The sequence below is a fragment of the Carassius gibelio genome, chromosome B6, assembly GCF_023724105.1.
Source record: "Carassius gibelio isolate Cgi1373 ecotype wild population from Czech Republic chromosome B6, carGib1.2-hapl.c, whole genome shotgun sequence".
NCBI classification, from domain to species: Eukaryota; Metazoa; Chordata; class Actinopteri; order Cypriniformes; family Cyprinidae; genus Carassius; species Carassius gibelio.
The window spans coordinates 17,941,945-17,967,173 of record NC_068401.1 but is presented as its reverse complement, the minus strand read 5'-3'; the positions used below and the strand labels follow the sequence as shown (position 1 = coordinate 17,967,173).

Below are 25,229 nucleotides of genomic sequence, written 5' to 3'. Positions count from 1 at the left end.
GTTCAACTTTCTGTTATTTTTACCATTTAGTTACACAATCATAATTATTCTATAGGACTAATTATGTCAATTTTTTGCTATCCTAATTATTTCTGCAGTTTTGGATTGTGATAATGCTAATATTGTTGGATACTTTATGATGTTTTCTTCATTGTATTTTGGGCGCATTAGATAAAAGTTAAAGGATACACGTATAAATGAATGCAAATGTAGTCTATTGCTGATTGCTGTAATATACTGTACTTTATTGTTTAAGAAAATAGATGTTATATTATGAGTTATCTTGATAACATATGTAAATTGTGATTTTCAGCTTGCAAATCTATACTATTCTGAAACCGATGAATAGTGCGTTTCTTTTGAATTTTGCGTAGTTTGTCCCTCAGTGAGACCCGTAGGCATGGTGGAGGTCAGAGGGAGGCGTGTGTGCAACACATCTACATCAGTTAACAACCGCTGAGTGTCTCCATCCCCTTAGACTCCATCAGTACCAACAGATGCCCATGCTCATATTATGTAAAGAACGTCGTATCCCATGATTTTAAAGATAATCTTTAAATCAGTTTGATTGTTCATAATGTCAAGCTTGCTTAGTTTCGGGGTTGATTTGCGTTGTTTTGGACGTATGTAAAATCCTGAAGATTATAATCGGGTCATTCTGACTTCACAACTGGGAAATATGCGAAAAGACGTGAGGATTCTGTTGGTTGGAGAACGTAAGTGTCTTATTGATTACATGGTTTCATTGATTCACTGTTACGAAACGACCATAACCTTAAAATGAATTAAACATTTACACTCTTCCACTGAAATACTGAGCTTATATACGATACAAATTGCATTGTAACATTAAATAAAATCGATGTCATGTCTGATGACAAGATTTCCGTGTTACTGCAATTTGAGATTGTCATAACCTGCCCTTCTTGTAATGACAGCGCTTTGAGGGATAGTGGATTTCCTACAGTATCTACAGTAGTCAATGCTTTTGGCCATCTTTCCGTGCGTTTTTCAAGTCATCCGACTGTAAGGGTTCAGTTTCTGCTTAAATGAGTGTATAATGCATAATAACTCTGTCTAGGTAGTGTGCTTACTTCAGAGAATGTTGTTTAGGCAGGCAGCTCAGTATCTTTTGGGAATGCTGCATAGGAAGCCAGTTCATTATCTTAACAGAATGTTGTCTAGACAGGCAGCATTTGCTAAATACAGTGAGATGATCTACTGTAGTCGACAAAGACTTGTGCAAAAAGGAATCGTCTGTTGGGGTTGGTCAATATTACATTTTGCCAAACTCAAATGTATTTGCATATCTAAGCTCTGCAAAGACATAAAACATATTTTAGTTTTATGACCATAAGAGGGTTACATATCATGGCATCACTCTAGACCTGGTTGTCAATAACATATTATAAAAGCTCTTCAACACTGAAATAGAAATATTTATTTATTTATTTTACTTTTTTTTTTTTGCTAAATGTTAAAGAATTTAAGGTTGATCAGATTGATATATTATATATATATCAATAATATATTTTCCTGTGTGTAAACAGCCAATGTGGGGAAGACGTCTCTGATCATGACACTTGTCAGTGAGGAGTTTCCAGCGGTGGTATGCATTATTATTAATAATTTTACAGTGTTTTTAATAATTATTTTCCTCACTGACTTTATTATTTGCAACAGTGCCTTTGTCTGTTCTCAAAATAGATGTTTTTGTTATAATAGGTTCCTTACAGAGCTGAGGAGATAACTATACCAGCAGATGTCACACCAGAGAGAGTCCCCACTCATATTGTGGACTACTCGGGTATTAAACAAGAAATCAAATTATAGTGGTTATCTATTATATTTCAACGATGTACGACACTTAATGAAAATATTTGTCTTTTTAAAAATACAAAAAAATGACTCAGAATGCACATTAAATGCTAATTAACAATTGAGTTTTTTTTCGTTGATGTGGTTTTTAAATTTACACAGAAGCTGAACAGACAGATGAACAGCTGTACCAAGAGATATCAAAAGTAAGATTGATACACAAAACTTAACACACACACACACACACACACACACACACACACACACACACGTATGATACTTTGATTTCCTCAGAGAAATTATATTTGCATTCCTTTTTAGGCCAATGTTATATGTATAGTCTACTCTGTGAACAACAAGAAGTCTATTGAAAAGGTGAGAGGACTTGATCATACAACCTAGTCTTCATGCAGTAAGTCAGAATAATGTAATCACTTATGAATCATTTATAGTTGTAATTAGTTACTGTCCTTCTTTGGTGTAAATAGGACTTAAAACATATTTATATAGCTTTCAGATTTAATAAATCATGTCATTGCAGGTGACAAGTCACTGGATTCCTTTGATAAATGAGAGAACCGACAAAGACAGCAGGTATGTAAATACAGGTGTATAAAGCATTAGTTTCTTTGTGTGTCTTTCTCACAAATGCACAATTACATGCTCTTCTTTAAAGGTAGACTGGATTTTAAGAGGGGCGTATCGAATATCATATAATTCTTACCAATTTTCATTTGCTATAGGCAAAATTGATTATAAAAACATAGTTTATCTTTCAGAAGCTGAAACATTATTTATCCAACTAGATTATTGAATCCAATTGCAATTATTGAAATCAGGCATATTTATATGTTAGTAATACATCTTGGGTGATTAGCAGAATCTTGGTCAACCCATTCATAAACCCATTTTATGACCCATGACCCATGAACTTGACCCATCTCATTCATAAAAGTTTTTAAATATATGTATAATGAACCTTTCCAAACACTCATCTCTGGAATTACAAAAATATTTATATCTCTCAGATATGATAGTTAAATGTGCGTTTGTTAATGAATTCCAATCATAGAGTGCCTGCTCATTCACAGTTGGCAATCTTCAATCAGGAATTGCAGGTATGTGAATTATATGTATAGGAATGCTATGGGATCTTCTGGACTCCCTTTTCAAATTTGGCTCCAGTATATTGCATAAATCACCGATTCTCAAGAAGTGGGACAAAACGGTGCACAATTAAAAAAAAATTAAACCCGGTACACAGACAATTGAAACCACATTTCTGTATCTTATATGTACTAAGCTACTGCTATGCTTTGATCCAAACTCCCAACTTTTCTCTTTTTCTTTATCAAAATGTGCTTTTTAACCTTGGACTGTGTAATATAATTTCAGCTTTATCTTTCAACAGCAGTCGAGATGTTTTTAACATTCCAAAACACATTCTCATGCTAGCAGACAGATGACACTTTCACATGTGACCAACAATTCAACAACAAATATAAAATGTCATAATGAAATGGTATCAAAAATATTCAACTGATGGAGATGCCAGAACTGACAGTGTTGACACATCTGACGGTGGTGATGAAAACTGGAATTTGTCATTATTACAAATATTTAGTCAATGCTATTTACTCATGGAGTAAATAGGAAGGAGCTGATAGTTAAAAACATAATCTTTCTCAGGAGAGTTCACAGGAGTTTGTAGAGGAGGATCCAGAGAATTCAGAAATGTTTGAGGACTATCAAATTCATTGAATCGATCTCTGTATTAAACAAACACCAAAAACTGAATATTTTATTGTTTATAAAGCTTTTATTCAAGAGTTAAATTAAAGTATTTTGATATATCATTAGAACACAAAATCTTATGATGGTGACATCTGAAGGTGTTGACAAATTTCTTTCACAAAACAAATGGAGTTCATGTAGTAGCCATTGTGTTTTTGTTTTCTGTTGATGCTAGATGCTAATGGAACCTGCTTCAGGAGAATATAATGATCTAAATATTTCAAAATAATTTCCTCAGGAATTGGAAGATGGTGTTGACATATCGTTGTTATGACAAAGGGAAATATTAACATTAGAATTTTAAATATTCTAAAACCATAAAATTTACCAGAGCCTGTTTGACTGATGTATTCTGGACAGATGGATTGTGGCAAGGGGGTCCTTTAGAGTGACAGCTGCCCCTGACATACCCTGAGTTTATTACATTTTAATAAATGTCTGAAGGTGTCGACAAAAAGTGGGCACGCAACTTTGAAACCTTATGAAACATGTATGTGTCACTGAAAAACAACCTTGCTTTGATATGAGATATTATTAAGTGTTGCATCATCATTAAAAAAACAAAAGCAAATTATCAGTTTTATAGCATATGAATAATTTAACCCTTCTCTGTGGACACACTTTTTAAATGTAGTAAGAAGAAATTAAGTGTCATAGAGTTCACATGATGATGATAAAGCTAAATTGAAGGGGATAATTGTGTTATATACATTCTATTATTAATCCCCATGATATTTACAATTAATATTGATATTTACCAAATAGCAGTTACAATTGCTGGACATGTTTTGTCCCATGTCTCAAGAATCACTGAAAAGAAACTTAAGTGGCCATAAGCAGATAACAGAAAATATTAAATGACAGCTTGCAGACAAGTACTTCTAGTGGTTAAAATATGCTAATCTATTATAATATGTTGAATAGTGTCATCAAGATGCAGTTATCAGACTTCATAAAGTTCAGAAGTTTAATCTTCATTTATGTGTGGCCAATGTTTAGTAGCAGCAGCTAACATAAAAATATGAAAGAATCTGAAAGTTTATGTCAGAACTGTTTTGTGAACTCTTTATACAAAAGTTTTTTTTTTTTTTGCTCATATTTCATAAGTGATGCCCAGAGTTTAAAAATATTTATTTCACATCCAAAACCCATATATATATATATATATATATATATATATATACATATACATATACACACACACACACACACACACACACACAGTAGTACAGACCAAAAGTTTGGACACACCTTCTCATTCAAAGAGTTTTCTTTATTTTCATGACTATGAAAATTGTAGAGTCACACTGAAGGCATCAAGGGCTATTTGACCAAGAAGTAGAGTAATGGGGTGCTGCGCCAGATGACCTGGCCTCCACAGTCACCGGACCTGAACCCAATCGAGATGGTTTAGGGGTGAGCTGGACCACAGACAGAAGGCAAAAGGGCCAACAAATGCTAAGCATCTCTCGGGGAACTCCTTCAAGACTGTTGGAAGACCATTTCAGGTGACTACCTCTTGAAGCTCATCAAGAGAATGCCAAGAGTGTGCAAAGCAGTAATCAACGCAAAAGGTGGCTACTTTGAAGAACCTACAATATGACATATTTTCATTTTTTCACACTTTTTTGTTATGTATATAATTCCATATATAATTCCACATGTGTTAATTCATAGTTTTGATGCCTTCAGTGTGAATCTACATTTGAAAGTAAAGAAAACTCTTTGAATGAGAAGGTGTGTCCAAACTTTTGGTCTGTACTGTGTGTGTCTATATATATATATATATATATATATTCTTTTGCACAGTCGCTTGTACTTAATTGCCTAAAGCCACAATGAAACAGAAGTAGGGACAGATCTTTTCTTCCATTTTGTGCCATATATCCAAGTTTAACAGATTATCAATAAATAAAAAGGTGGGGTGTGGAATTTGTTCTATGAATTGGTTTATGATTGGATTTTGAGATGCACTCATAAATAGATCCAGATGAAGGTGAGCTTCTTTTTTTAATTAAAACATATGGGATAATAATTCACAATAAAATCTTTTAAATATCTGTCAAGATCTAAAATATAGTGTAGTGTATTCATTTCATGCCAGATTTACACAATTGCCTTCCAGATTAAGAGTTAACAGCAGTCAGTATGTTAATTCCCTGGTATACCAAAAATAGCCAGAAGCTATTTGTGTTCACCTTTTACTGTGTGTGTTTGTTTAAGGGTTCCTCTGATCCTGGTGGGGAATAAATCTGATCTGGTTGAGCACAGCAGTATGGAGACTGTCCTTCCCATTATGAACAAATACACAGAGATAGAGACCTGTGTGGAGGTATGCCAAACAATGCATATATATATATATATATATATATATATATATATATATATAGAGAGAGAGAGAGAGAGAGAGAGAGAGAGAGAGAGAGAGAGAGAGAGAGAGAGAGAGAGAGAGAGATAGATAGATAGATAGATTTGGGTACTGAGCAGCTGAATGTCTTCCACTAACCTTTAACTATCATATAGGTCATGTGATGTCAGTCTGTGTATTGTGTGGATTCTAATACAATTAATTAACTTAAAAGCCTGGCAATCAAAGATTTATACACCTCTTTGAAACGCATAAGAACATTATTTATGATAGTTATAAAGTAGGTATTTAAATAAACATGATGAGGATTTTGAAGATCTTTATTAAAACGTTTATTGCAGTGTAGTAGTGACAAAGTACATATAGCACTTTGGGTTCAGCAGTGTCAGAATGAACCTAGAACATCCTAAACTCAAACCTTGGTACAGTCACAAGCTGTGATTCCATCAATCTGTTTTAATACACATTTTGAAGCATCACATCAGAAACGAGTGATGGAAACAGCAAATTTCGAATAAAAATTTAATTTCATTATTTACTTTAATTTGCAAAAAGGTTTTTAAACTCGCTTGAGGTGGGTTTTGACTTGTGTGAAAAAGGGGTAATGTGAATAATGGGAGATGGAGTAAATTCCTCCATACGCATAAAAAAGTAATGTGAGGTTGTGCATTGGGATGGCAAAATCTGACTAACCAGCAGACCGATGTTGTTCCACAGCATCTTAAATGTTGTTATGGTCATTTTGAAATTCCCAAAAAAGTCTGTCATCAAAGTATTTCTGTATAATTTTCTCAAGACCTATTACATGACTGCGTTCCCATACAGCAAGCATCCATCTCAGGCAGCAATGACCACATTTATTAAGTTTTGAATGCTCGCTCTGAGATGAAGCAGTTCAGAATATATGAAAATTATTATATTCAGTGGCTTTTCCTTTTCTTAGTGATATATAGGCTAGTGCCAGTTCTACCAGGAAGTCACAGTTTTGTTCTCTTTGTCTCGATGGAAACAATGCTTATCTGCAAATGTTTTATTAATGAGATATTTCAGTTTGGCGCATAAGTTAAATTCGCAACTTTGGATTGAAACTCGGCTACAGTTTACTACCCCTAATGTAAATTAAGTGTTTTAATTCTTTCTGTAGTGTTCAGCAAAGAATCTGAAGAATATTTCGGAGTTATTTTACTATGCACAGAAGGCTGTCCTTCACCCTACAGGGCCTCTCTACTGTCCAGAGAAGAAAGAGGTCTGCACATATATGACTACATTTTAATAATTTATGTAAATACACAGTATTTGTTTTGTACTGACGTTTTGTGTTCTGAAGTTTAACTGTATTTTATTTGTTTTACAGATGAGGTCTGCCTGTATTCGGGCATTGACACGTATCTTTAAGGTGTCAGATTTGGACAACGATGGCATTCTCAATGATCATGAGCTCACCTTTTTCCAGGTGAGATTTCTTCTGAGTAGAGTGTATTTATATCATTTTAAAGTCCACAACATTATTTGTGGACATCCACTACAAATTATTAGGGTTATATCATAATTAGGGGTGTGTGATATTGACAAAAATTATATCTCAATATTTTCTGAGATTTTGATGATAATGCTAATTAGAAATATTTAGCTGAGTGTGTTTTTTTGCACAGTTTGTGTGAATATGTTTTTTTTATGATTTAAAAAAATGCTAATGGCCAGTAGGTGGTGGCAGATCACGCTTTATTAGTAATTAGGATGATTTATTAAAACCTCTTTTTTGAATCATTCATTAAATGGATTTGTTCGCAACTCAGATTCATTGAGTAACAAAACACCGTTGTGTGCTGCTATAAGACACAAAACAGTAGCCTACAGTTCTGCTGTGGTTTGATTTGGAAACTCAAAATGTTAATGTATTGTTTATTAAACTGTTTTTATGAAATCAATGTCATTCAATATCATGATGATATTGGGAGGGGAAACAAACACTCTTGCTTGTGTGTTCTTGTTTAACTATATAATTTGATGTAATGTAAAACAAAATTCATGGAGGAAAAATGGCCTTGTATACCTTAAATTTTAATGCCATTCTAATGGGATTGTGAAACTGTGCACTCTTGCACATCATTTAATCGTTACCGGTAATTACAATATTAACATAGATGATAAATATTGCACACCCCTAATCATGATATTCTAGAGAATTGTTTGTTAATTGCCCTTTCTACTCCAGCCCACTGATCTATAATATAGAACTGGATTGCTCATGACATCATTAAAGTGAAGCCAAAGTGTGCGTAAAATTAAAGGGAAATTGTATGATTTTAATTAGAAAACATCAGATAACAAGTCAGCGTTCATAAATAAGTATCTCTGTACATTATTTCAATGCAAACACCCTAGGCATGTAAACGGTTATTTTTTTAAATGTTGGGTATTTCCCCTGGGCTACATTAATTACAGTAGCGAACATCATGAACATGATAAACATCAGACGGACACAACCTCAACATATATAACAAACAACAAAGTGCTCATTCTGAAATCTGAATTTATTTATAAAAGACATAAAGCTTTATTTCCCAGATAGTAAGTTAAGCTTTTCATTTCATTATAGAGCAATATTAACAACAGTATTGTATTATTCATTGTAATATATTTAAATCAATTTCTGATACTAATACGTTCATATTTAATAATTCCAGAATAATTATGTTCGTAAATAAATAAGCTATATTTTGTGTTGGATCAGTTACCTGTGTCATCAGTGCGCAGCAGACACACCAACCTAAACAATTTAAATATATCGCTTATCCTGTCCCAAAAGACCATAAACACTACAGATAACATCTGAAGTAAACATTAATTTACACACACACAAAATAAAAACTAGTCCCGTTTGACTGATTTGCTTCAAATCGGGTGATTTTAGGACAGCGGTTTGAATGTGACTCAGTGATGCTCTCTGCTGGTAGGGATTAGTAAGATGGTGAATCAAACACTTCCATTGGTTAAAACGCGATGAGCGATCCAGTCATATATAGATCAGTGCTCCAGCCTTACGTTTGTGATGGGTTCAAAGTGAGGTCCATAATAAAATGGGAAGAACTTACCTGGCCTGCACAAAGGCAAGAACTGAACAACTTTGACTTAAAAATAATTGAAACCAAGCCAGGTCCCATTGCTAAAATCAATGCCTGATTTCACTGATGTTCTTGTGTATGAATGGGAGAGAGAAAAAAATCCCTGCAGCCATATTGTAACCGTAGACTGTATAAAAACAAGGACATAGTGTCCGTGATGTGGGTTTCTGAAAAGTGGTTTTGAATCTCAAAGTGGACGGAGTGGACCGTCGCCATCTTGGCAGCGTGTCACTGCGCGTCACTCACAGATAATCGAAAATGAGCAAAGAGGTGGAAGCTGGATGCTGAAACCACACGCACCTAGCTCGACGGCAGTGACAGCATCGGCAATCCACCTGTCGCTCAACCACATCCTTAATTATGCAGAACTTTTCTGTTGTAAATATTCTCTAGAGCCTCTAGCAGCCAGTCGATGAATTGCAGTTTTAGTCACTTCCGAGCTGGTTTCACGAGAGAGACCAGAAGGTTTGATTCTAACATACAGGTCCTTCTCAAAAAATTTGCATATTGTGATGAAGTTCATTATTTTCCATAATGTAATGATAAAATTTAACTTTCATATATTTTACATTCATTGCACACCAACTGAAATATTTCAGGTCTTTTATTGTTTTAATACTGATGATTTTGGCATACAGCTCATGAAAACCCCAAATTTCTATCTAAAAAAATTAGCATATTTCATCCAAGCAATAAAAGAAAAGTGTTTTTAATACAAAAAAATTCAACCTTCAAATAATTATGTTCAGTTATGCACTCAATACTTGGTCGGGAATGCTTTTGCAGAAATGACTGCTTCAATACGGCGTGGCATGGAGGCAATCAGCCTGTGGCACTGCTGAGGTGTTATGGAGGCCCAGGATGCTTCGATAGCGGCCTTAAGCTCATCCAGAGTATTGGGTCTTGCGTCTCTCAACTTTCTCTTTACAATATCCCACAGATTCTCTATGGGGTTCAGGTCAGGAGATTTGGCAGGCCAATTGAGCACAGTAATACCATGGTCAGTAAACCATTTAGCAGTGGTTTTGGCACTGTGAGCAGGTGCCAGGTCATGCTGAAAAAGGAAATCTTCATCTCCATTAAGCTTTTCAGCTTGTGGGTACTTGACACTGGACTTCAGGCATTTTGGCATTTCCTTCTCCCCAGTCTTCCTCCAGACTCTGGCACCTTGATTTCCGAATGACATGCAAAATTTGCTTTCATCCGAAAAAAGTACTTTGGACCACTGAGCAACAGTCCAGTGCCGCTTCTCTGTAGCCCAAAGTGGCTTGACCTGGGGAATGCAGGACCTGTAGCCCATTTCCTGCACACGCCGATCCGCGGTGGCTCTGGATGTTTCTACCCCAGACTCAGTCCACTGCTTCCGCAGGTCACCCAAGGTCTGGAATCGGTCCTTCTCCACAATCTTCCTCAGGGTCCGGTCACCTCTTCTTGTTGTGCAGCATTTTTTGCCACACTTTTTCCTTCGCACAGACTTCCCACTGAGATGCCTTGATACAGCACTCTGGGAACAGCCTATTCGTTCAGAAATTTCTTTCTGCGTCTTACCCTCTCGCTTGAGGGTGTCAATGATGGCCTTCTGGACAGCAGTCAGGTTTTGAGTAATGAACCAGGCTGGGAGTTTTTAAAAGCCTCAGGAATCTTTTGCAGGTGTTTAGAGTTAATTAGTTGATTCAGATGATTAGGTTAATAGCTCGTTTAGAGAACTTTTTCATGATATGCTAATTGTTTGAGAAGGACCTGTACAATAAAAAGTAAAGTTTTCCCATGTGAGTGGAGACTGTTAGGCGATCAACCCTCTATAAATGCCAGTGATTTTGAAATAATTGCTCAATGATTATTTTTGGACCATGGAATTGAATTTGTGGTCTTCTTTGCCCCCTAAGGTTTTTTGTTTCCTTATTCTTTATTTATTCTACAGTATTGTTGATGTTCGAAACACAAATGAAGGTTTTTCAATAAAACCTGAGAGATATCTGTCCCTCTAACGGGAGTCCATTTCATTAAAAAGTTAAGCGATCAGAAAAGCGATCTTCTGAAGAGACATGTTGCTTTAATATTATAGAAATGGACCTGGTCGCTTTAACAATATGAACCGATTCAGTTTAGATTTTTATTCACATTTTTATTCAAGCAATAATCAGCACACATACATAGAGCACATCAAATGTGGTAAATGGAAGGTCAAATTCAAGTTCAAATTGTTTTCCTTAAGGTTTGGGTAAGGTTAGTATTTGTGTATTCAATATCACTGTCTGATTCTTATTTGCAGAGAACTTGTTTCAACACCCCACTAGCCCCACAGGCCCTCGAGGATGTAAAAAATGTTGTGAGAAAAAACCTGACAGATGGAGTGCATGATAATGGGCTCACTCTCAAAGGTGAGGCTGCAATGGGGAAGTTTAACATATACAGATCTTAAGAAATGGTTCTCAATCCAGGTTTTGAATGCCTTCCCAAATTAAGACACCTTATTTGTAACATTGAATCATTAATAAAGGCGCCACATCCTGAAATGGAAAAAAAGAGCAGTGTTTGGGTACTGCAGGACCATGTTCTACAGACTTAACCTTTGAGGCAGTGGTTCCACCGACTGTCAGTTATCCTTGTTGCCTAAGGGCAGCTAAATGACCCAGACTGTGAAAAAGTTTTGAATTTCAGTGGCAGCCTTGTGTTTGCCTAGCAGTTCTGTTCAGAAAGGAACATGCTGAACTTCTTGATTTAATCAGTCAACATGGTCATTTTTTTAAACAGGTTTCCTCTTCCTACATACTCTCTTCATCCAAAGAGGAAGGCATGAGACAACATGGGCTGTACTGCGGAGGTTTGGATATGATGATGATCTTGAGCTGCATCAGGACTACCTGTTTCCTCTGTGAGAACAACTGCTGCCTATAAGTCAAGCTATTAACTATTCACATTTACTATGAAGATCAGTTCTATTAATTTGGCTTTTCTGAAGAGACCTCAGTAAATCAACTTTTGGTAAAAATATGATGTAGTTTTGCATTTTTTCGACCACTGACCAGTACAGCAAACTTAATACATATGTGTATGTAATGTAGATATTTATACAGTATATGTATGTGTGTGTGTGATAGTTTCCTAAGAGTAATTAAGAACAGTGTTGAACTCTTTAAGACCCTTTCTTAATCTGCTTTGATCACTCCCTATTCAAATCTTTGTAGAAATCCCAATTTAATCCAACTGTGCTAATCAGCTAATCTTGCAGTTATCGCCATGTGACTCAATGTTTATGTTCCTGCAGGTTAAAAATACCACCAGACTGCACCACAGAGCTCAATCACAATGCTTACCTGTTCTTACAGAGTGTCTTTGACAAACATGATAAGGTAAAAGTGTTTTAACTGTTTCAAATGTTTATCAGAACCCAATTAGACAGACGAGAAAGAAACCCATTTTTAAGGTTTAGAGAAAAATGTCGGTGACACAAGTGGTAATAGATTAAATTCTAAGAGGTTTTAATTGTTGTTTTCAGGATGTTAATTTTTATCTTGTTTTACTAAAGCATGTTTGTATCTGCTTTAGGACAGAGACAATGCATTGTGCCCTGAAGAGCTTATGGATCTCTTTGACGTTTTCCCCTACGTCCCCTGGGGATTGGATGTGAACAGTACGGTTTGCACTAATGACCAGGGCTGGATCACATACCAAGGCTATCTCTCTCAGTGGACGTGTGTATTAAACATGCCATGTGTCTCCGTTCAAGAATTATAGTTATCCTTCATGAACGATGTTGCATTACTCTCCGGAGAGTTTTGGAATGATTCATGAGTTTATCAGTTATCAATGTTTCTTGCAGGTTAACGACTTACCTGGATGTCCAGCGATGCCTGGAATATCTTGGTTACCTTGGTTACTCTATCATTGCTGAGCAGGAATCTCAGGCATCTGCCATAGCAGGTAAGTTGAAAGACATATATTTGCTATATAACGTACCTAATTATATATAATTATATACATCTTTTATTACTGCTTCTGGGTATTTTTGGGAAAATTCAATCTAAAGCATTTTTAAGACTTAATTTTTTAATATTGTTAACTCACCGCTTAGCCCATTTTAATCTGGGTCATTGAGCCCTCTTGTGGTTGTAAGAGTAACTATAGATGCAGATTGCAAAAGTCACATCTCATTGACACTATGTATTTGGTTCATGTGTATTTTATTTATAAGTGCAGTATGATACCTGTGGTCCTCACTGAATGTATTTGCACATGCTAGTGACCCGTGACAAGAAGCACGACCTTCAGAAGAAACAGACGCAACGGAATGTTTTTCGCTGTCATGTGTTTGGAATAACTGGAAGTGGTAAAACTGGTTTCCTGCAAGGCTTCCTGGGCAGAAACCTTGTGGTCAGTTGCAACAAGAAAACCACTCTATTAAAGTGAAAAACCATATCCCACACAGACCTATGAACTTAATAGGGATATTTTTTTTTGGTCTTTGGTATAAAATAAGAAGTTAGGTTACACTTTTCACAAATTTCAGTTTGTTAAAATTTGCTAATGTATTAGGGTTTATGATAAACAGTTTCTAAAGGATTTATTAATATAGGTTATTGTTATGTTGTGAATTGTATGTAACCGTTTATTATTGATTCATGTTTTTTTTCATAGTTTATTAATGTTAAATTCTACAATTTGAAATGTAAAAATTACATAAGTACACTTCATCGTTATTTTATGATCCTTATAGCTGCAGTCCGTAACTTTTTTTTGGTTAAAATTTATGAGCAAGTACATAACCAGTCAGTGTTCAAAACTATCGCCCTACTTTTACCCGATTCAAACCACAAACTTATAATAATATTTTCTAATTTGAGTGGTACAGGTACAAGTCATTACTTTACGGCTACTAGGCTATCACATGTGAGAATCCTGCAGGTGGCAAATCATTTATAGCCTTTTCTCACAGCAGCTAGTATAATTAATTTGATCATTTTGATTGTGTATTGTAATCCACAAAGGATTATGTGTTTATGAAATGAAATAGTATTCCAGTTTTTCGATTTCAATTTCAATTGTGCATCTGATTAAAGATAGCCTGGAATTACACAAGATCTTAAGAGAACCAGTTTGAAGGGAGCATAATTAGCTTTTTGGGTTAAAAGAAATTCGAATGGTATGAAAATTTGAGAATTGACTGTACAGAAACTGACATCACACTCTGATACACACTATACACATAGTCACGCAATGCTGATGTTGTTAACATTAAGAATTTGAGAATTTAAAAAGTTGTCAATAATAATTATTATTTGATTTGTTTGATGTGATATGAGTTATTTATTGTAATGTTTTTTTTTTTTTCCTTAGTTGGTCAGAACAAACGTGGCAGACTTGTTACTTACGTGGTCAGATGAAAATATCCAGTAAAAATACTTATTCGGGTCATATATTCCAAGACATAGGCTAGATCTGTGATTGCGAAGTACAGTAAAACCCACACTGATGCGGTGACTGACTGCCAGTTTGTGCACACATTCACCTCAAAACATAAGTTTTGAAATATTTAGGTTTTCAAACAGAGGTGGCGACAAAGAGGCAAAACTTACAGACTGCAGCTTTAAGGTATTGACCAATGTAAAGTATTGCAGAAGCATTATTAAAATCCCTTGCGCAGTTTTAGATTTCATCAGAGGTGCTGTCTGTTGAGAGAAAAACCCAACAACATAATTTCGAAAACAAGGCATTTTTACAATCTGTGGTATTTTCTGATATCATTTGTATTCCATTCATCAAAAAAAAATAATAATAATAATAATTGAAACATTTATTGCAGATGTGACATTGTCATTAACTTTTTTTTTTTTTTTTTTTTTTTTTTTTTTACTGTCTGTTCCTCACAGCGTCAGAGGACCATAAAAGAAGAACACAAATCATATTATGCAATCAGCACTGCGCATGTGTATGGACAGGAGAAGTACTTGTTGGTAAATAGTTATTTGGCTTACAGGAACTTACACTTGAGTTTTTTTTTTTCAGTCTGTTTAACTATAGTTATATTACACACTTTTTTTGGGGGTGGAACAGCATTCCTAATGCCACTGTTTATCATGATAGTTTCCTAAAAAAAGATGCTGAATCTTTGAAACTTTGTCCTATGCTTGTTTTTCTTTCAGCTCCATGAAATCTTTCCAGATTTTGATGTCCTGTCTGAGACTGAACTTTCATGTGACATTGTGTGTCTGATCTATGATGTCAGCAACCCTTGCTCTTTTGAGTACTGTGCACGAATCTTCAAGGTTTGCTTCTACACTTTTACCTCACATTTTTTGCTTTACAGAAAGAGCAAAGCCAATACTGTGTCTAATTATTAAAAACAGAGGAATTAAACTGCAATACATTACCATGACTTATTCCTTTATGACTCTAATTTACTTTTAGGCTACACATGCCATTTTCTGCATGCTATCTAATGATATTTACTGTTTTCTTTTTATATTACACTGATATATATGTTCTAAATGCATGTTTTACTTTATTTACCAGCAATACTTCATGGATAGTAAGACTCCATGTATGCTGATTGCTGCAAAGTCAGACCTGCCAGAAACAAAGCAGCAATACTGTATGACTCCACTGGAATTCTGTCGCAAGCACAAGATGCCGCCGCCTCAGACCTACACCTGTAACACAGCTGCGGCTCCCAGCAAAGACATCTTCATCAAACTCACCACCATGGCTGTGTATCCGTAAGTGATCTCTCATTATCCACAATTGTTGATTGTACTTTAACACAGGACCGGAATTCTATATAAATTCTTCGTACAGTTACCTTTGTTAATCAATTGTCACAGTTCAAATGATCCTTTTGTACTTTTTTTTTTGAGTTTTGTTTTATATTCTTTCTGTTTTAATTGCCTACTCGTTTATCTCTCTGGGGTTATTTCCACGTACAAATAACAATAAAAACAGGTGGTTGACTCAGAAATAATGATTTCCCTAAAAACAGAAAGCTTCTCCAAAAACTGTCTAGATGCAGAGCATCTTATGAGTCAGATGACGGTTTTCTGTTCTTCAATTGCAGTATCATGAAATCACGCTGTCTACAGTACATATGCATTTAAATTCAGTACAGTTTGGGAAATCTCCAAGCATGTGATATAAATCATATTTTGCCCAGTTCTTCCCCTTGTTATGTAAGACAACAGGAGATGAAAATGTAGACCAATATATACTGAAATACTCTTACACTTGTTGAAAAAAATTCTTTCACTTCTTTATTTCAAGACTTTCCACTGTCTGTTAACTCAGAAGTACACTGTTTATATCCTGTTCTGTAGTGACTCATTTCTGCTGTTTGCCTCTATCTTTCTGTGTGTGTTGGCAGCCATGCGCGTCTGCGCTGCATGTGTACCTGTAACAGGTGTACCTTCTGTCTGTGTCAGAACTTCCTGAACTCTGAGCTTGTGCAGACGGTTCGGACCAAACTCTACACTGTCATCTTTAGCAGGTCCTCAGGATGGTTTTATCTTGGTTAATCATATTCCTCTGCACTTATATCTCTTGATTTTATCGTAATTCATCCTCATTTTTTTCTATTTAATTATTTTTATTCTAATTCACATTACTTTGGCAGTCTGGCTTAACATGCTAACAAACACCTGACCATATAGACTAAATGAAAATATGAAAATATCAAGACATTTTCTATGTACACAAAAGGCCTTTTTTTCTCAAACATTGTTTCACAAATCTGTGTTAGTGAGCACTTTTCCTTTGAGATAACCCATCCACCTCACTGGTGTGTCATATCAAGATGCTGATTATTGCACAGGTGTGACTTTGATGGAAAAAAAATCATAAAGAGCAAACATTGCAAAAATGATTGCGTTTATAATTTTGTTCCGTGTATATAAGTGGACAGGCCTAGGCTATAGAGTTGCTGCAGTTCTTTTTTAGCTTATTTAAGTATTGGGCTTTTTTTAGATACTTTTTCAGTTCAGTCCAGATTAGTTACGTAACACTTTTCAAAAACATGTAGATCCAAAGGAGCTGAACAGAGTAGTGCAGTACCACACGAATCCCTGCAGTGAAAAAGTCAAATGACAAAGAAGAAACTCCCTAAGATATTTAGGTAGATAAGAAAAATCCTTTGATGGAACCAAGAATGTAGGGACTTTATGGCTGGGGAAGCCCACTTTCTTGTGCTTTAAACATATATGTATTGTTAGTTTTAATATTGATATTGACTATATTGTATAATTATACATAATGACTACGCTGCCTACGCTAATAAAATAACTATTCTTACGATATGCAAACAGAATGTGATACACCCTCTTATATACCACATATACCAAAACTACATATGGCAGGTCTTGACACTATCATGGCAAATGGGCAGCAGGTATGGATTCAGGGTTTAGATTTAAGCACGATCCTGCACATTCTTCATGCTTTTAAAATTCCTGTCCAAATTCCTGTCATTCTCATCTGACTTGCAACTTGTGACATGCAGCAGTTCAGTCTTTCATCCTACAAGTTGCAACACAGTTAATCTACTTATGACCATTTTCCTCTGTATTTCCTCTTCTTAAAGTTTCTTTAGGTTCTCCATCTGCCGTAACTACTTCCTGACACAGAAATTTCTCTTATTTCTTCATCCTTCAGCTTGGATTGAGTTTTTAATGTTTTGCACGTTTTGCAATATAATTTTCTCCATTCCCTTTAAATAAAACTTTGTATATCCAGCATTTATCCCTTCTGTTCATTTGAATTCATTGGTTTGTTTATTTTGGCCATTATTTTCCACTAAACTTGTGTTATAGTTTTATTTTGAATGTTAACCTTTTATTTATTTTATTTATCTGAAATACCCTTATGTCGTTCCAAACCTGTGTTAAGTTGAACACATTTTTAAGAATACTGGTAAGCGAACAGTTGTTGGCCCCCATTGACTTCCATAGTAGGTAAAAATCCCTTATTTTGTGTTCAGCATTAGAAAGAAAGTTTAACAAGTTTGGAACGACATGAGGGTGAGTAAATGATAAAATTTTCATTTCGGAGGTGATCTAATACTTTAAGCCAGTGGTCTCAAACTCAATTCCTGGAGGGCCACAGCTCTGCAGAGTTTAGCTCCAACCAGCTCCAAATCACACCTGCTTGGAAGTTTGTAGTATAATCCTGAAGACCTTGATTAGCTGGATCAGGTGTGTTTGATTAGGGTTGGAGCAAAACTGTGCAGAGCTGTGGCCCTCCAGGAATTGAGTTTGAGACCAATGCTTTAAAATACAAAAGCTGTATAGTAAATGTAAGGTACTAAAACAAATGTCACTTTTTTTTGTCTTATCTATTAATTTCTGTTTTCTTTCTCAGGCATATTACCCATGCTGACCTGAAGAGCTCTATGTTTTGGCTCAGAGCAAGCGTTGGAGCCACAGTTTGTGCAATGCTTGGCTTTGCAATGTACAGAGCCCTCCTTAAACCTCGATGAGCAGACCCAAAAACATACTTCCTTCATTTCCCATCTACCCTAGTTATTTCTCATATATAGGGAAAACCAGTAGAAATATTTAGTTTTTAAAAAAGGAAGCATAAAGTAACAGCTGTTCTATTTAATTATTACTGTAGTATGTACATTCCCAGGTCTTGGGACTCTGTAAAACAGAACTCTAGAATGTTTTTCTTTAAATATAATGCAAGCAAACTGTAAATATGTAAATGAGAGAAATATTTATTTGTTACAAAGTGAATAAAAACATATAGCATTCATATTCAAAGTCAACAAATGCAACACTTTGCTCTCGCTTTTGTCTCAAAACGTCTGATGGACTGTTTTCAGTCCGAAATCATCCAAGTGTGAGAGAAGACAGGAAGTCCAATCTTCTGCTTGTGTAAATGCAAAGCTGTGGAAACAATCTTGTGCTATTTGCATGCTTTAATATTTGACAAATGTCAACAGAACAATGATGTGAAAGTCTTGTCAGTTTCCGCTTTTTACAAAATTTCAATAAACAGGTCCCTCAACAATGTATTTTTGTGAAATCACAAAACTATTTTTTTAATGCAGAGAATGTGCAGACAGTGAGAAAAACACTGTTGCCAGTATATCACAAAACGCATCTTTTATCAGAACTATTTTGTACTACAGCCAAAAAATCTGATAATTTCTCTATCAAAATGCTTTAAGCTGCCATTCTGTGTTTGTAGCATTACAATTATATGTTGTGAAATACCATTAACATGAAGGTATATAGATGAAAGATGAAACAAACTTTATGCTAACAAACAAGCTGATGATTCCGAAAGGTTGTGTGGGTGAGCTGGAGCATCATGATAAACATCAGCACTTCACTAGAGTCACATCCCAGTCAACACATTTTGTTAAATCAATTGACATAAAGGTTTTCATTGCTGAACAAATGGGCCACAGAGCTGTTTGCTTCCTCCAGTTTTGCAATATCAGTATGACAGCTTGTGGCTTTTTGTTTGGTGGACCGCACCCCAGTCATCTCTTCATAAACAGGAACTACAGGCTGTGGCTTGCTACGGTTAGGCCATTTACACTGTATGTGAGAGGAAACAGGTAAAAGGGAGGGTTTAACCGAAATACTGAATGTGAATATGTAGTCGGAAAGACGGCTTCTTTAAACCACATGCTAGATAGCAAATCTCTGTCACATAAGATTTAAATGCCAAATTATTGTTAAATATATATATATATATATATATATATATATATATATATATATGTAAAATAAAAACATATTAAGTTAAGATGAACTTGAAACTGAAATCAGATAAAATGGTTTTCTCTTATTTATCTTGATCTTCTTCTTCTTTTACATATTCCCCAGTAATGAAGACCACTTTTTTGAGACTACTAATATTATAACTATGGCCCAATTGTTATAAATTTTCTTCTAATTTCAGTTAAAAGCAGTCTTCATGGACTATATTTAGAAATATATAGTATTTTCTATCTTGCCTAAAGAACAAATCAGTAAAATATGGCACAGGTTAACTCACTCTTTCCTTAAAAATCAAACACGAAACTATAATTAAAATACTTACACAGTAAGCTGAAAGGAGAGTGAAAACCAGAACACCCAGCAGACATGCAGCTCCAGAGATCACATACAGCAACGGCAGGTAACTTGAACAATAACAAGGATCATGAGCTGCAACAGTCACAACAAAAACACTGATATAATCTGTTGTTTCTCCACATTTTATAGTTCTTTTTTTTACATTTTATATAAGGTACACTATTTATGATGACTACTATTGTATACTATTGTAACTATTGTAAAAAGGACATAACTAGATGACATAATGTGTGCAGCACATTTTCTGTTTCCTGATCCTGGGAGAGTCAACTACAATGCTGTTCTGACGCACAGTCTGTAAGTACGTTTAAATATTTAAAGGATTTGCCACTGATGATTCAAACACGAGGTTTAAGCAGTTATAAGTGGCTTTTGTTTGTCGTTTCTCCGATCACAAATACAGACATGGTTTATGTTCACACGCCACGATGCAAGTCATTATAATCAGTAATGATGTCCCCACACATTTGCAGTGGGGTTTAATTGTTTTTGTCACGCCGGTGTTTCTGACTGGTAACAATTCCGTCACACACTTGAGGCATTCGGCCAATCTCAACGCACTGGATAGCTGGCCAATCAGAGTGCACCTCGCTTTTCAGACCAATGAGATTTGTAAAAAAAAGACGGTTCAGAAAGACATAGAGGAGAAACAATGTACAGTTTGCGGAAAATAATCTATTTTTTTAAATCTTAAACCGCATAAACATTTCATTACAACAAAAACACAAAATAATGTTCTTTTTAGCAACATCATATGACCCCTTTAGAGATAATGGTGGTTTGAATCCAAAATTTAACTATTTTGGGCTATTCACATTGATCGGAAGGAAATTTTTACCATAGACCTCATATTTGAAGTGATATCAGTAAAGGTCACCTACAGAGGTCTTCAATGTAGATGAAGAACTCCATCTTGCCAGGAACATTCTTATCATATGGAAGATCATCATAATGGAATTCACAGTGGTACACGTCTGTGTCCTGTCCTTGCAAGTTTGAGATTGTCAGATGAACTGTGTGGTTGTCCAGCTCATCACGTACAGTGATGCGATCCTTGTCCTCAGATTTATTGATAAAAGGTTGGGCTCCCTTAGAAAGATACATCACTTGTCTGGACTGCAGCAACCTGCGGTTCAGCGAAAAGGCAAATGGGTTTTCTTCTTTTTTTGCCGATTCACAGGAAATGTCAATGGATGAATTTCTTACTCTGTGGATATAAACAATACCCCCTTGTGCTGAGGTGAAATGACTTAAAGTTAGTGACATTTGACAGAGTAATCACATGCATTGCATAACACATTCAAGTTACACACAGTTTCCTAATACGGCTGCTCTAGACCGCTAAAACAAAATCCAGCATTAAGTCAAATGCAAAAATGTAATTATGTAATATGTAGGTTTTGTGTACATTTCTGCATATAAACTTTAATTTTAGATGTAAACTTTTAATTTTATAAAATTATCACAATGTAGTCAGTCTTTTATAATCTTCAAAAAACTACAACAAAAGTTTAAAACTGAATAAAGTGTTAACTTACCAGTTATAGAAGGGGTGATAAGAAACAAGAGAACAACATGAGCATACTTAAAACCTAACATTATTAAAAAGTAAAAAATAAAAATAGTGACTGGTTAGAAAGCCAGATAGTCTCTGAGCATAAAGAAATCATGGCATGTGAAAATTTTAAGCAGTGTTTTGACTCCACCTTGAAGTTTGAAGAGGAAAGGGAAACCAGTTTCATCATTGTGAAAACGTACAGATTTTTGCGTTGCTTTCTGAGTCATCTTTATATTTTTTAGTAAGTCAAAAGTGTAGAATGTATTTAATAATGTCACACTTTTAGTTCGGGAACCAATTCTTATTATTAATTAACTATATACCACTTTTGCCTCAAACTCCTAATTACTGCTTATTATCAGTTTCTAAGGTAATTAAATGTAGGTATGGTGTAGGATTAAGAGATGCAGACAGTCATAACATATTGGTTTATTAGTACTTATAAATTCTTATTGTTATTTATTTACATCCTGAGACATGTACAAGCTGTTACACATCTGAGAAGGTAGTAAGTGCTACTATTTAATTGTAAACCATGTTTGAAGTGGAAAAAAAGAAGTGGCTGCACTCTGTACTGGCAACATGTCAGAAGTGCCGGTACGCACAAAAAAGTGCCAGTACGCTAAAGACTAAAATATTGAAGATTCTGCATTACCCACTTCAAGCACTGATTGTAAATGTTAATGCTTCTGGCTTTGCTACTGTTCGGAATCTCTTTTGCTAACTTCTCCATGCTTTGCTCTCTGTTCATGTACTTTTCTCCGATATTTTTTTCTAAGATTCTAAAATACTAATATTTTGATACTGCGAAATAGAAGACTCTTTGTCTCCCACTGCCAGCAGCTTGCATTACGGAGGTGGGAAAACCCAGCTGCCTTCATTCAAACAGATGAGAAAGAAAATGCCTCTTGCATGACCTGCCATAAACTTCCACAAAGGATTGCAGTTCTTGAAACAAAGTTACTTGTTGGACTTCCAAAACAGGAAGAACACTCAGCAGACCGTTGTCACAGATCCCCTCAGCATACAGCCGGTGAGGTACTGTGAATCTAGTGAATCTCAACAGTTAATACTAAGTGTAGAGGAACAAGCCAAAACTGATCCACAAACTAATCGATGGCACAAACAAGGAGCGAGACCCAAGGCACTTGAGACATCAGATTGACACAGGTATCTCATATTGCTGAGGTAGCAACCTCTACCCCAGATACGGTTATGACAAGACTTGCAAACTCTGGTAATCTACCACCCCCTATACATCTTGACAACAGATTTGAAACATTTATGAATGGGGTGAGGAATCCCCAAATTTGAGTGAACATTGATCTTATCAGCCAGCAACTAACATTGCGACTAACAAGCGTTCAACATTAAGCAGACAGCAGCATTCAGCTGAGCGCAGCAAAGCCCAAGACTCTGATAGTGGGCGACCTCATTTTCAGAAACATCAGAAGCAGGACTACTACTACTACATGCTGTTTTCCTTAAGCTACCGTCTCTGATGTGAACAAGGAACATCAGAAAATTCTCATGAAGCACAAGACTACAAATGGAATCATCATCCATGTGGGGAAGAATGATATTTGGAAAGAGCAGTCAGAACTCCTTAAGACAGATTTTAGAGAAGTCTTTGAAACACTTTGAAGACTCATCAGTGGAATACTCCCAGAAAGGGGAACCAACATGTTTTTGCGGTTACTTGGGATGAATACATGGCTACAAAGAACCTGCAGTATAAAGGAATGAGCTTCATCAACAACTTTAATCTTTCCTGAGGCCCTAGACAACTGTTTAAACGGTATGGCCTCCACCCAAACAAATTTGGTGCAAGAGTGCTAAAGTACAATATCTAATTTTCCTTCAGTAGTGTGTGGCAAACCACTCAACCTGAATGGCACACACACACCTGAACAAAATATCAGTGATCACATGACTTCATATCAGCTTCTGAGTCATTATGTGGTTGACACATCCCACAATGACACTGATAACACCACGCAGGCAAAACAAACACTGCTCATGAACATCCCGGCTGAGCCCTGCCCACAGAGTTCATCAAAGACAGACTGTGATGAATCAGAACAGCTCCAAGATTCAGTGCCCGAGGACGACTTTCTGTAAAAGCAGCCAGGGAAGCCAGGACAACATATTTCAGCCGCCGTAAACACCAGCCAGAGCCCCGCTCACCAGAACCCAGTGTGCCTGTAGCTTTCTATGTTTCTGTTTTATCATGTGATGGAAATTTTAAGGCCTTCTCAAGCCATATGGCTGACCCATCTAATCTGCGGCCTATTATACATCAAACTAAGATCGCTGTAGAGACAAAAAATTAAGCTATCAATTTCTGATCAATGACTTGACCACTTCAACCACAAACAACCTGGATTTTATGTTTCTAAATGAAACATGGCTAGTAGCCAGCTGCAGTGCAAAAGTCCCATGAAACAGCCCCTCCTAACTTTACTTTTATAAGTGTCTGCAGGACTGTTCGGAGAGGTGCAAGTGTAGCTGCTCTATTTAAAGAGGTCTATCAATGCAAGCGTCATTTGGTCAGTACTTGTCTTTTGAATATCTAATGAAGGTGCTTCACAAACACATTCTGTTTATCATTATTTACAGGCCTCCAAAAAACTCTCCAACCTTTGTTGAAGAGTTCACGGAACTGTTATCAATTTCTAGTTCCTCAGAGTTTGACTGTTTTGCTATTGCAGGGGATTTTAATATTTAATCAAAAACTACAAAAATAAAATTACAACTGTTTTAAACACTTTTGACCTGATTCAGCATGTACCCACACACAGTCGAGGACACACTCTAGATTTACTCATCAGCACTCTTTTTGTTTCGGTTGAGAGACTAACAAAGCTCCCAAGTCAAGATTCCCAGTAAAAATGCTCTCCAACAGCAAATGCAGTAATTTGCTTCCTTCTATTCTGAGAAGATCATTAATATCAGAAAGGTGATTGGTACATCCTCAAATTATACAGAGGTCAGACAGATTCGACCACAATTTCAAAAATAAGTTACTATATCTGTTTTTGAAGCAATTGATAGCAAAACTTTGGAAGAAAGAGTACAGCACCCTAAATTGTCAGCCTGCTATCTTGACACACTTCCCCAATATTTTTTCGAAAGTGTGCTAAACTGTTTAGAAGCAGATCTCTAAGAAGTGGTGAATGCCTCACTTCTTTCGGGGAATTTTCTAAACTCCTTGAACACTACAGTTATTAAGCCCTTCCTGATAAAGAGCAATCCTGATAGCACCACTAGAGCTGTAATCGGGCCTTAGTTAGAGTTCGGCTATGTTATGGGCCTTGAGGTAATAAATGCATAAATTAACATTTCTGCATTTGACATTGAGAGCATAGGCCGTAATTTAGAAATGTTTTTATTTTGATTTGTTATCAAATAGCACACCTAGGTTCCTAACGGTCAGGTCCCATCGGGTTTGGGCAAAGATCTTCAGCTCTAAGCACCACTCTATAAATATA

The 25,229-nt window shown here is 35.8% G+C and overlaps 2 protein-coding genes across 3 annotated transcripts; one reads left to right on the top strand and one right to left on the bottom strand.

Moving 5' to 3' along the window:
• The first annotated feature begins 397 nt into the window (after positions 1-397).
• Positions 398-19,105, top strand: rhot1b (ras homolog family member T1). Of its 2 annotated transcripts, XM_052558242.1 has the most exons (20): positions 398-716; positions 1,551-1,609; positions 1,726-1,807; positions 1,981-2,024; positions 2,140-2,193; positions 2,360-2,412; positions 5,836-5,944; positions 7,125-7,226; positions 7,335-7,433; positions 11,378-11,486; positions 11,860-11,980; positions 12,374-12,458; positions 12,655-12,800; positions 12,929-13,029; positions 13,349-13,479; positions 14,976-15,059; positions 15,249-15,371; positions 15,619-15,821; positions 16,460-16,582; positions 18,448-19,105. In XM_052558242.1, exons 1-20 carry the CDS (start codon positions 680-682, stop codon positions 18,563-18,565), a joined length of 1,983 nt encoding a protein of 660 aa, XP_052414202.1. In that variant the 5' UTR covers positions 398-679; the 3' UTR covers positions 18,566-19,105. The 2 variants fall into 2 exon arrangements, with proteins under 2 accessions (XP_052414202.1, XP_052414203.1); XM_052558243.1 differs by lacking the exon at positions 16,460-16,582.
• On the bottom strand, positions 18,786-25,059 carry LOC127959216 (uncharacterized). Its single transcript, XM_052558249.1, has 4 exons — positions 21,719-25,059; positions 21,062-21,415; positions 20,146-20,252; positions 18,786-19,637 (listed from the first exon to the last, which is right to left on the bottom strand). The coding sequence occupies exons 1-4, from the start codon at positions 21,777-21,779 to the stop codon at positions 19,461-19,463; spliced, it is 699 nt and encodes a 232-aa protein (XP_052414209.1). The 5' UTR covers positions 21,780-25,059; the 3' UTR covers positions 18,786-19,460.
• Between the last annotated feature and the right edge of the window lie 170 nt (positions 25,060-25,229).

Bases quoted from the DNA above. Each gene is read 5' to 3' on its own strand.
- rhot1b (XM_052558242.1), top strand. From the start codon at position 680: ATGCGAAAAGACGTGAGGATTCTGTTGGTTGGAGAAC. The intron at 2,413-5,835 runs GTATGTAAATAC...TGTTTGTTTAAG, and splicing joins AGAACCGACAAAGACAGCAG to GGTTCCTCTGATCCTGGTGG. The intron at 12,801-12,928 runs GTGTGTATTAAA...TGTTTCTTGCAG, and splicing joins GGCTATCTCTCTCAGTGGAC to GTTAACGACTTACCTGGATG.
- LOC127959216 (XM_052558249.1), bottom strand. From the start codon at position 21,779: ATGTTAGGTTTTAAGTATGCTCATGTTGTTCTCTTGTTTCTTATCACC. The intron at 21,416-21,718 runs GTAAGTTAACAC...ATTTCACCTCAG, and splicing joins TATCACCCCTTCTATAACTG to CACAAGGGGGTATTGTTTAT. The intron at 20,253-21,061 runs GTAGGTGACCTT...TGACTGTTGCAG, and splicing joins CATCTACATTGAAGACCTCT to CTCATGATCCTTGTTATTGT.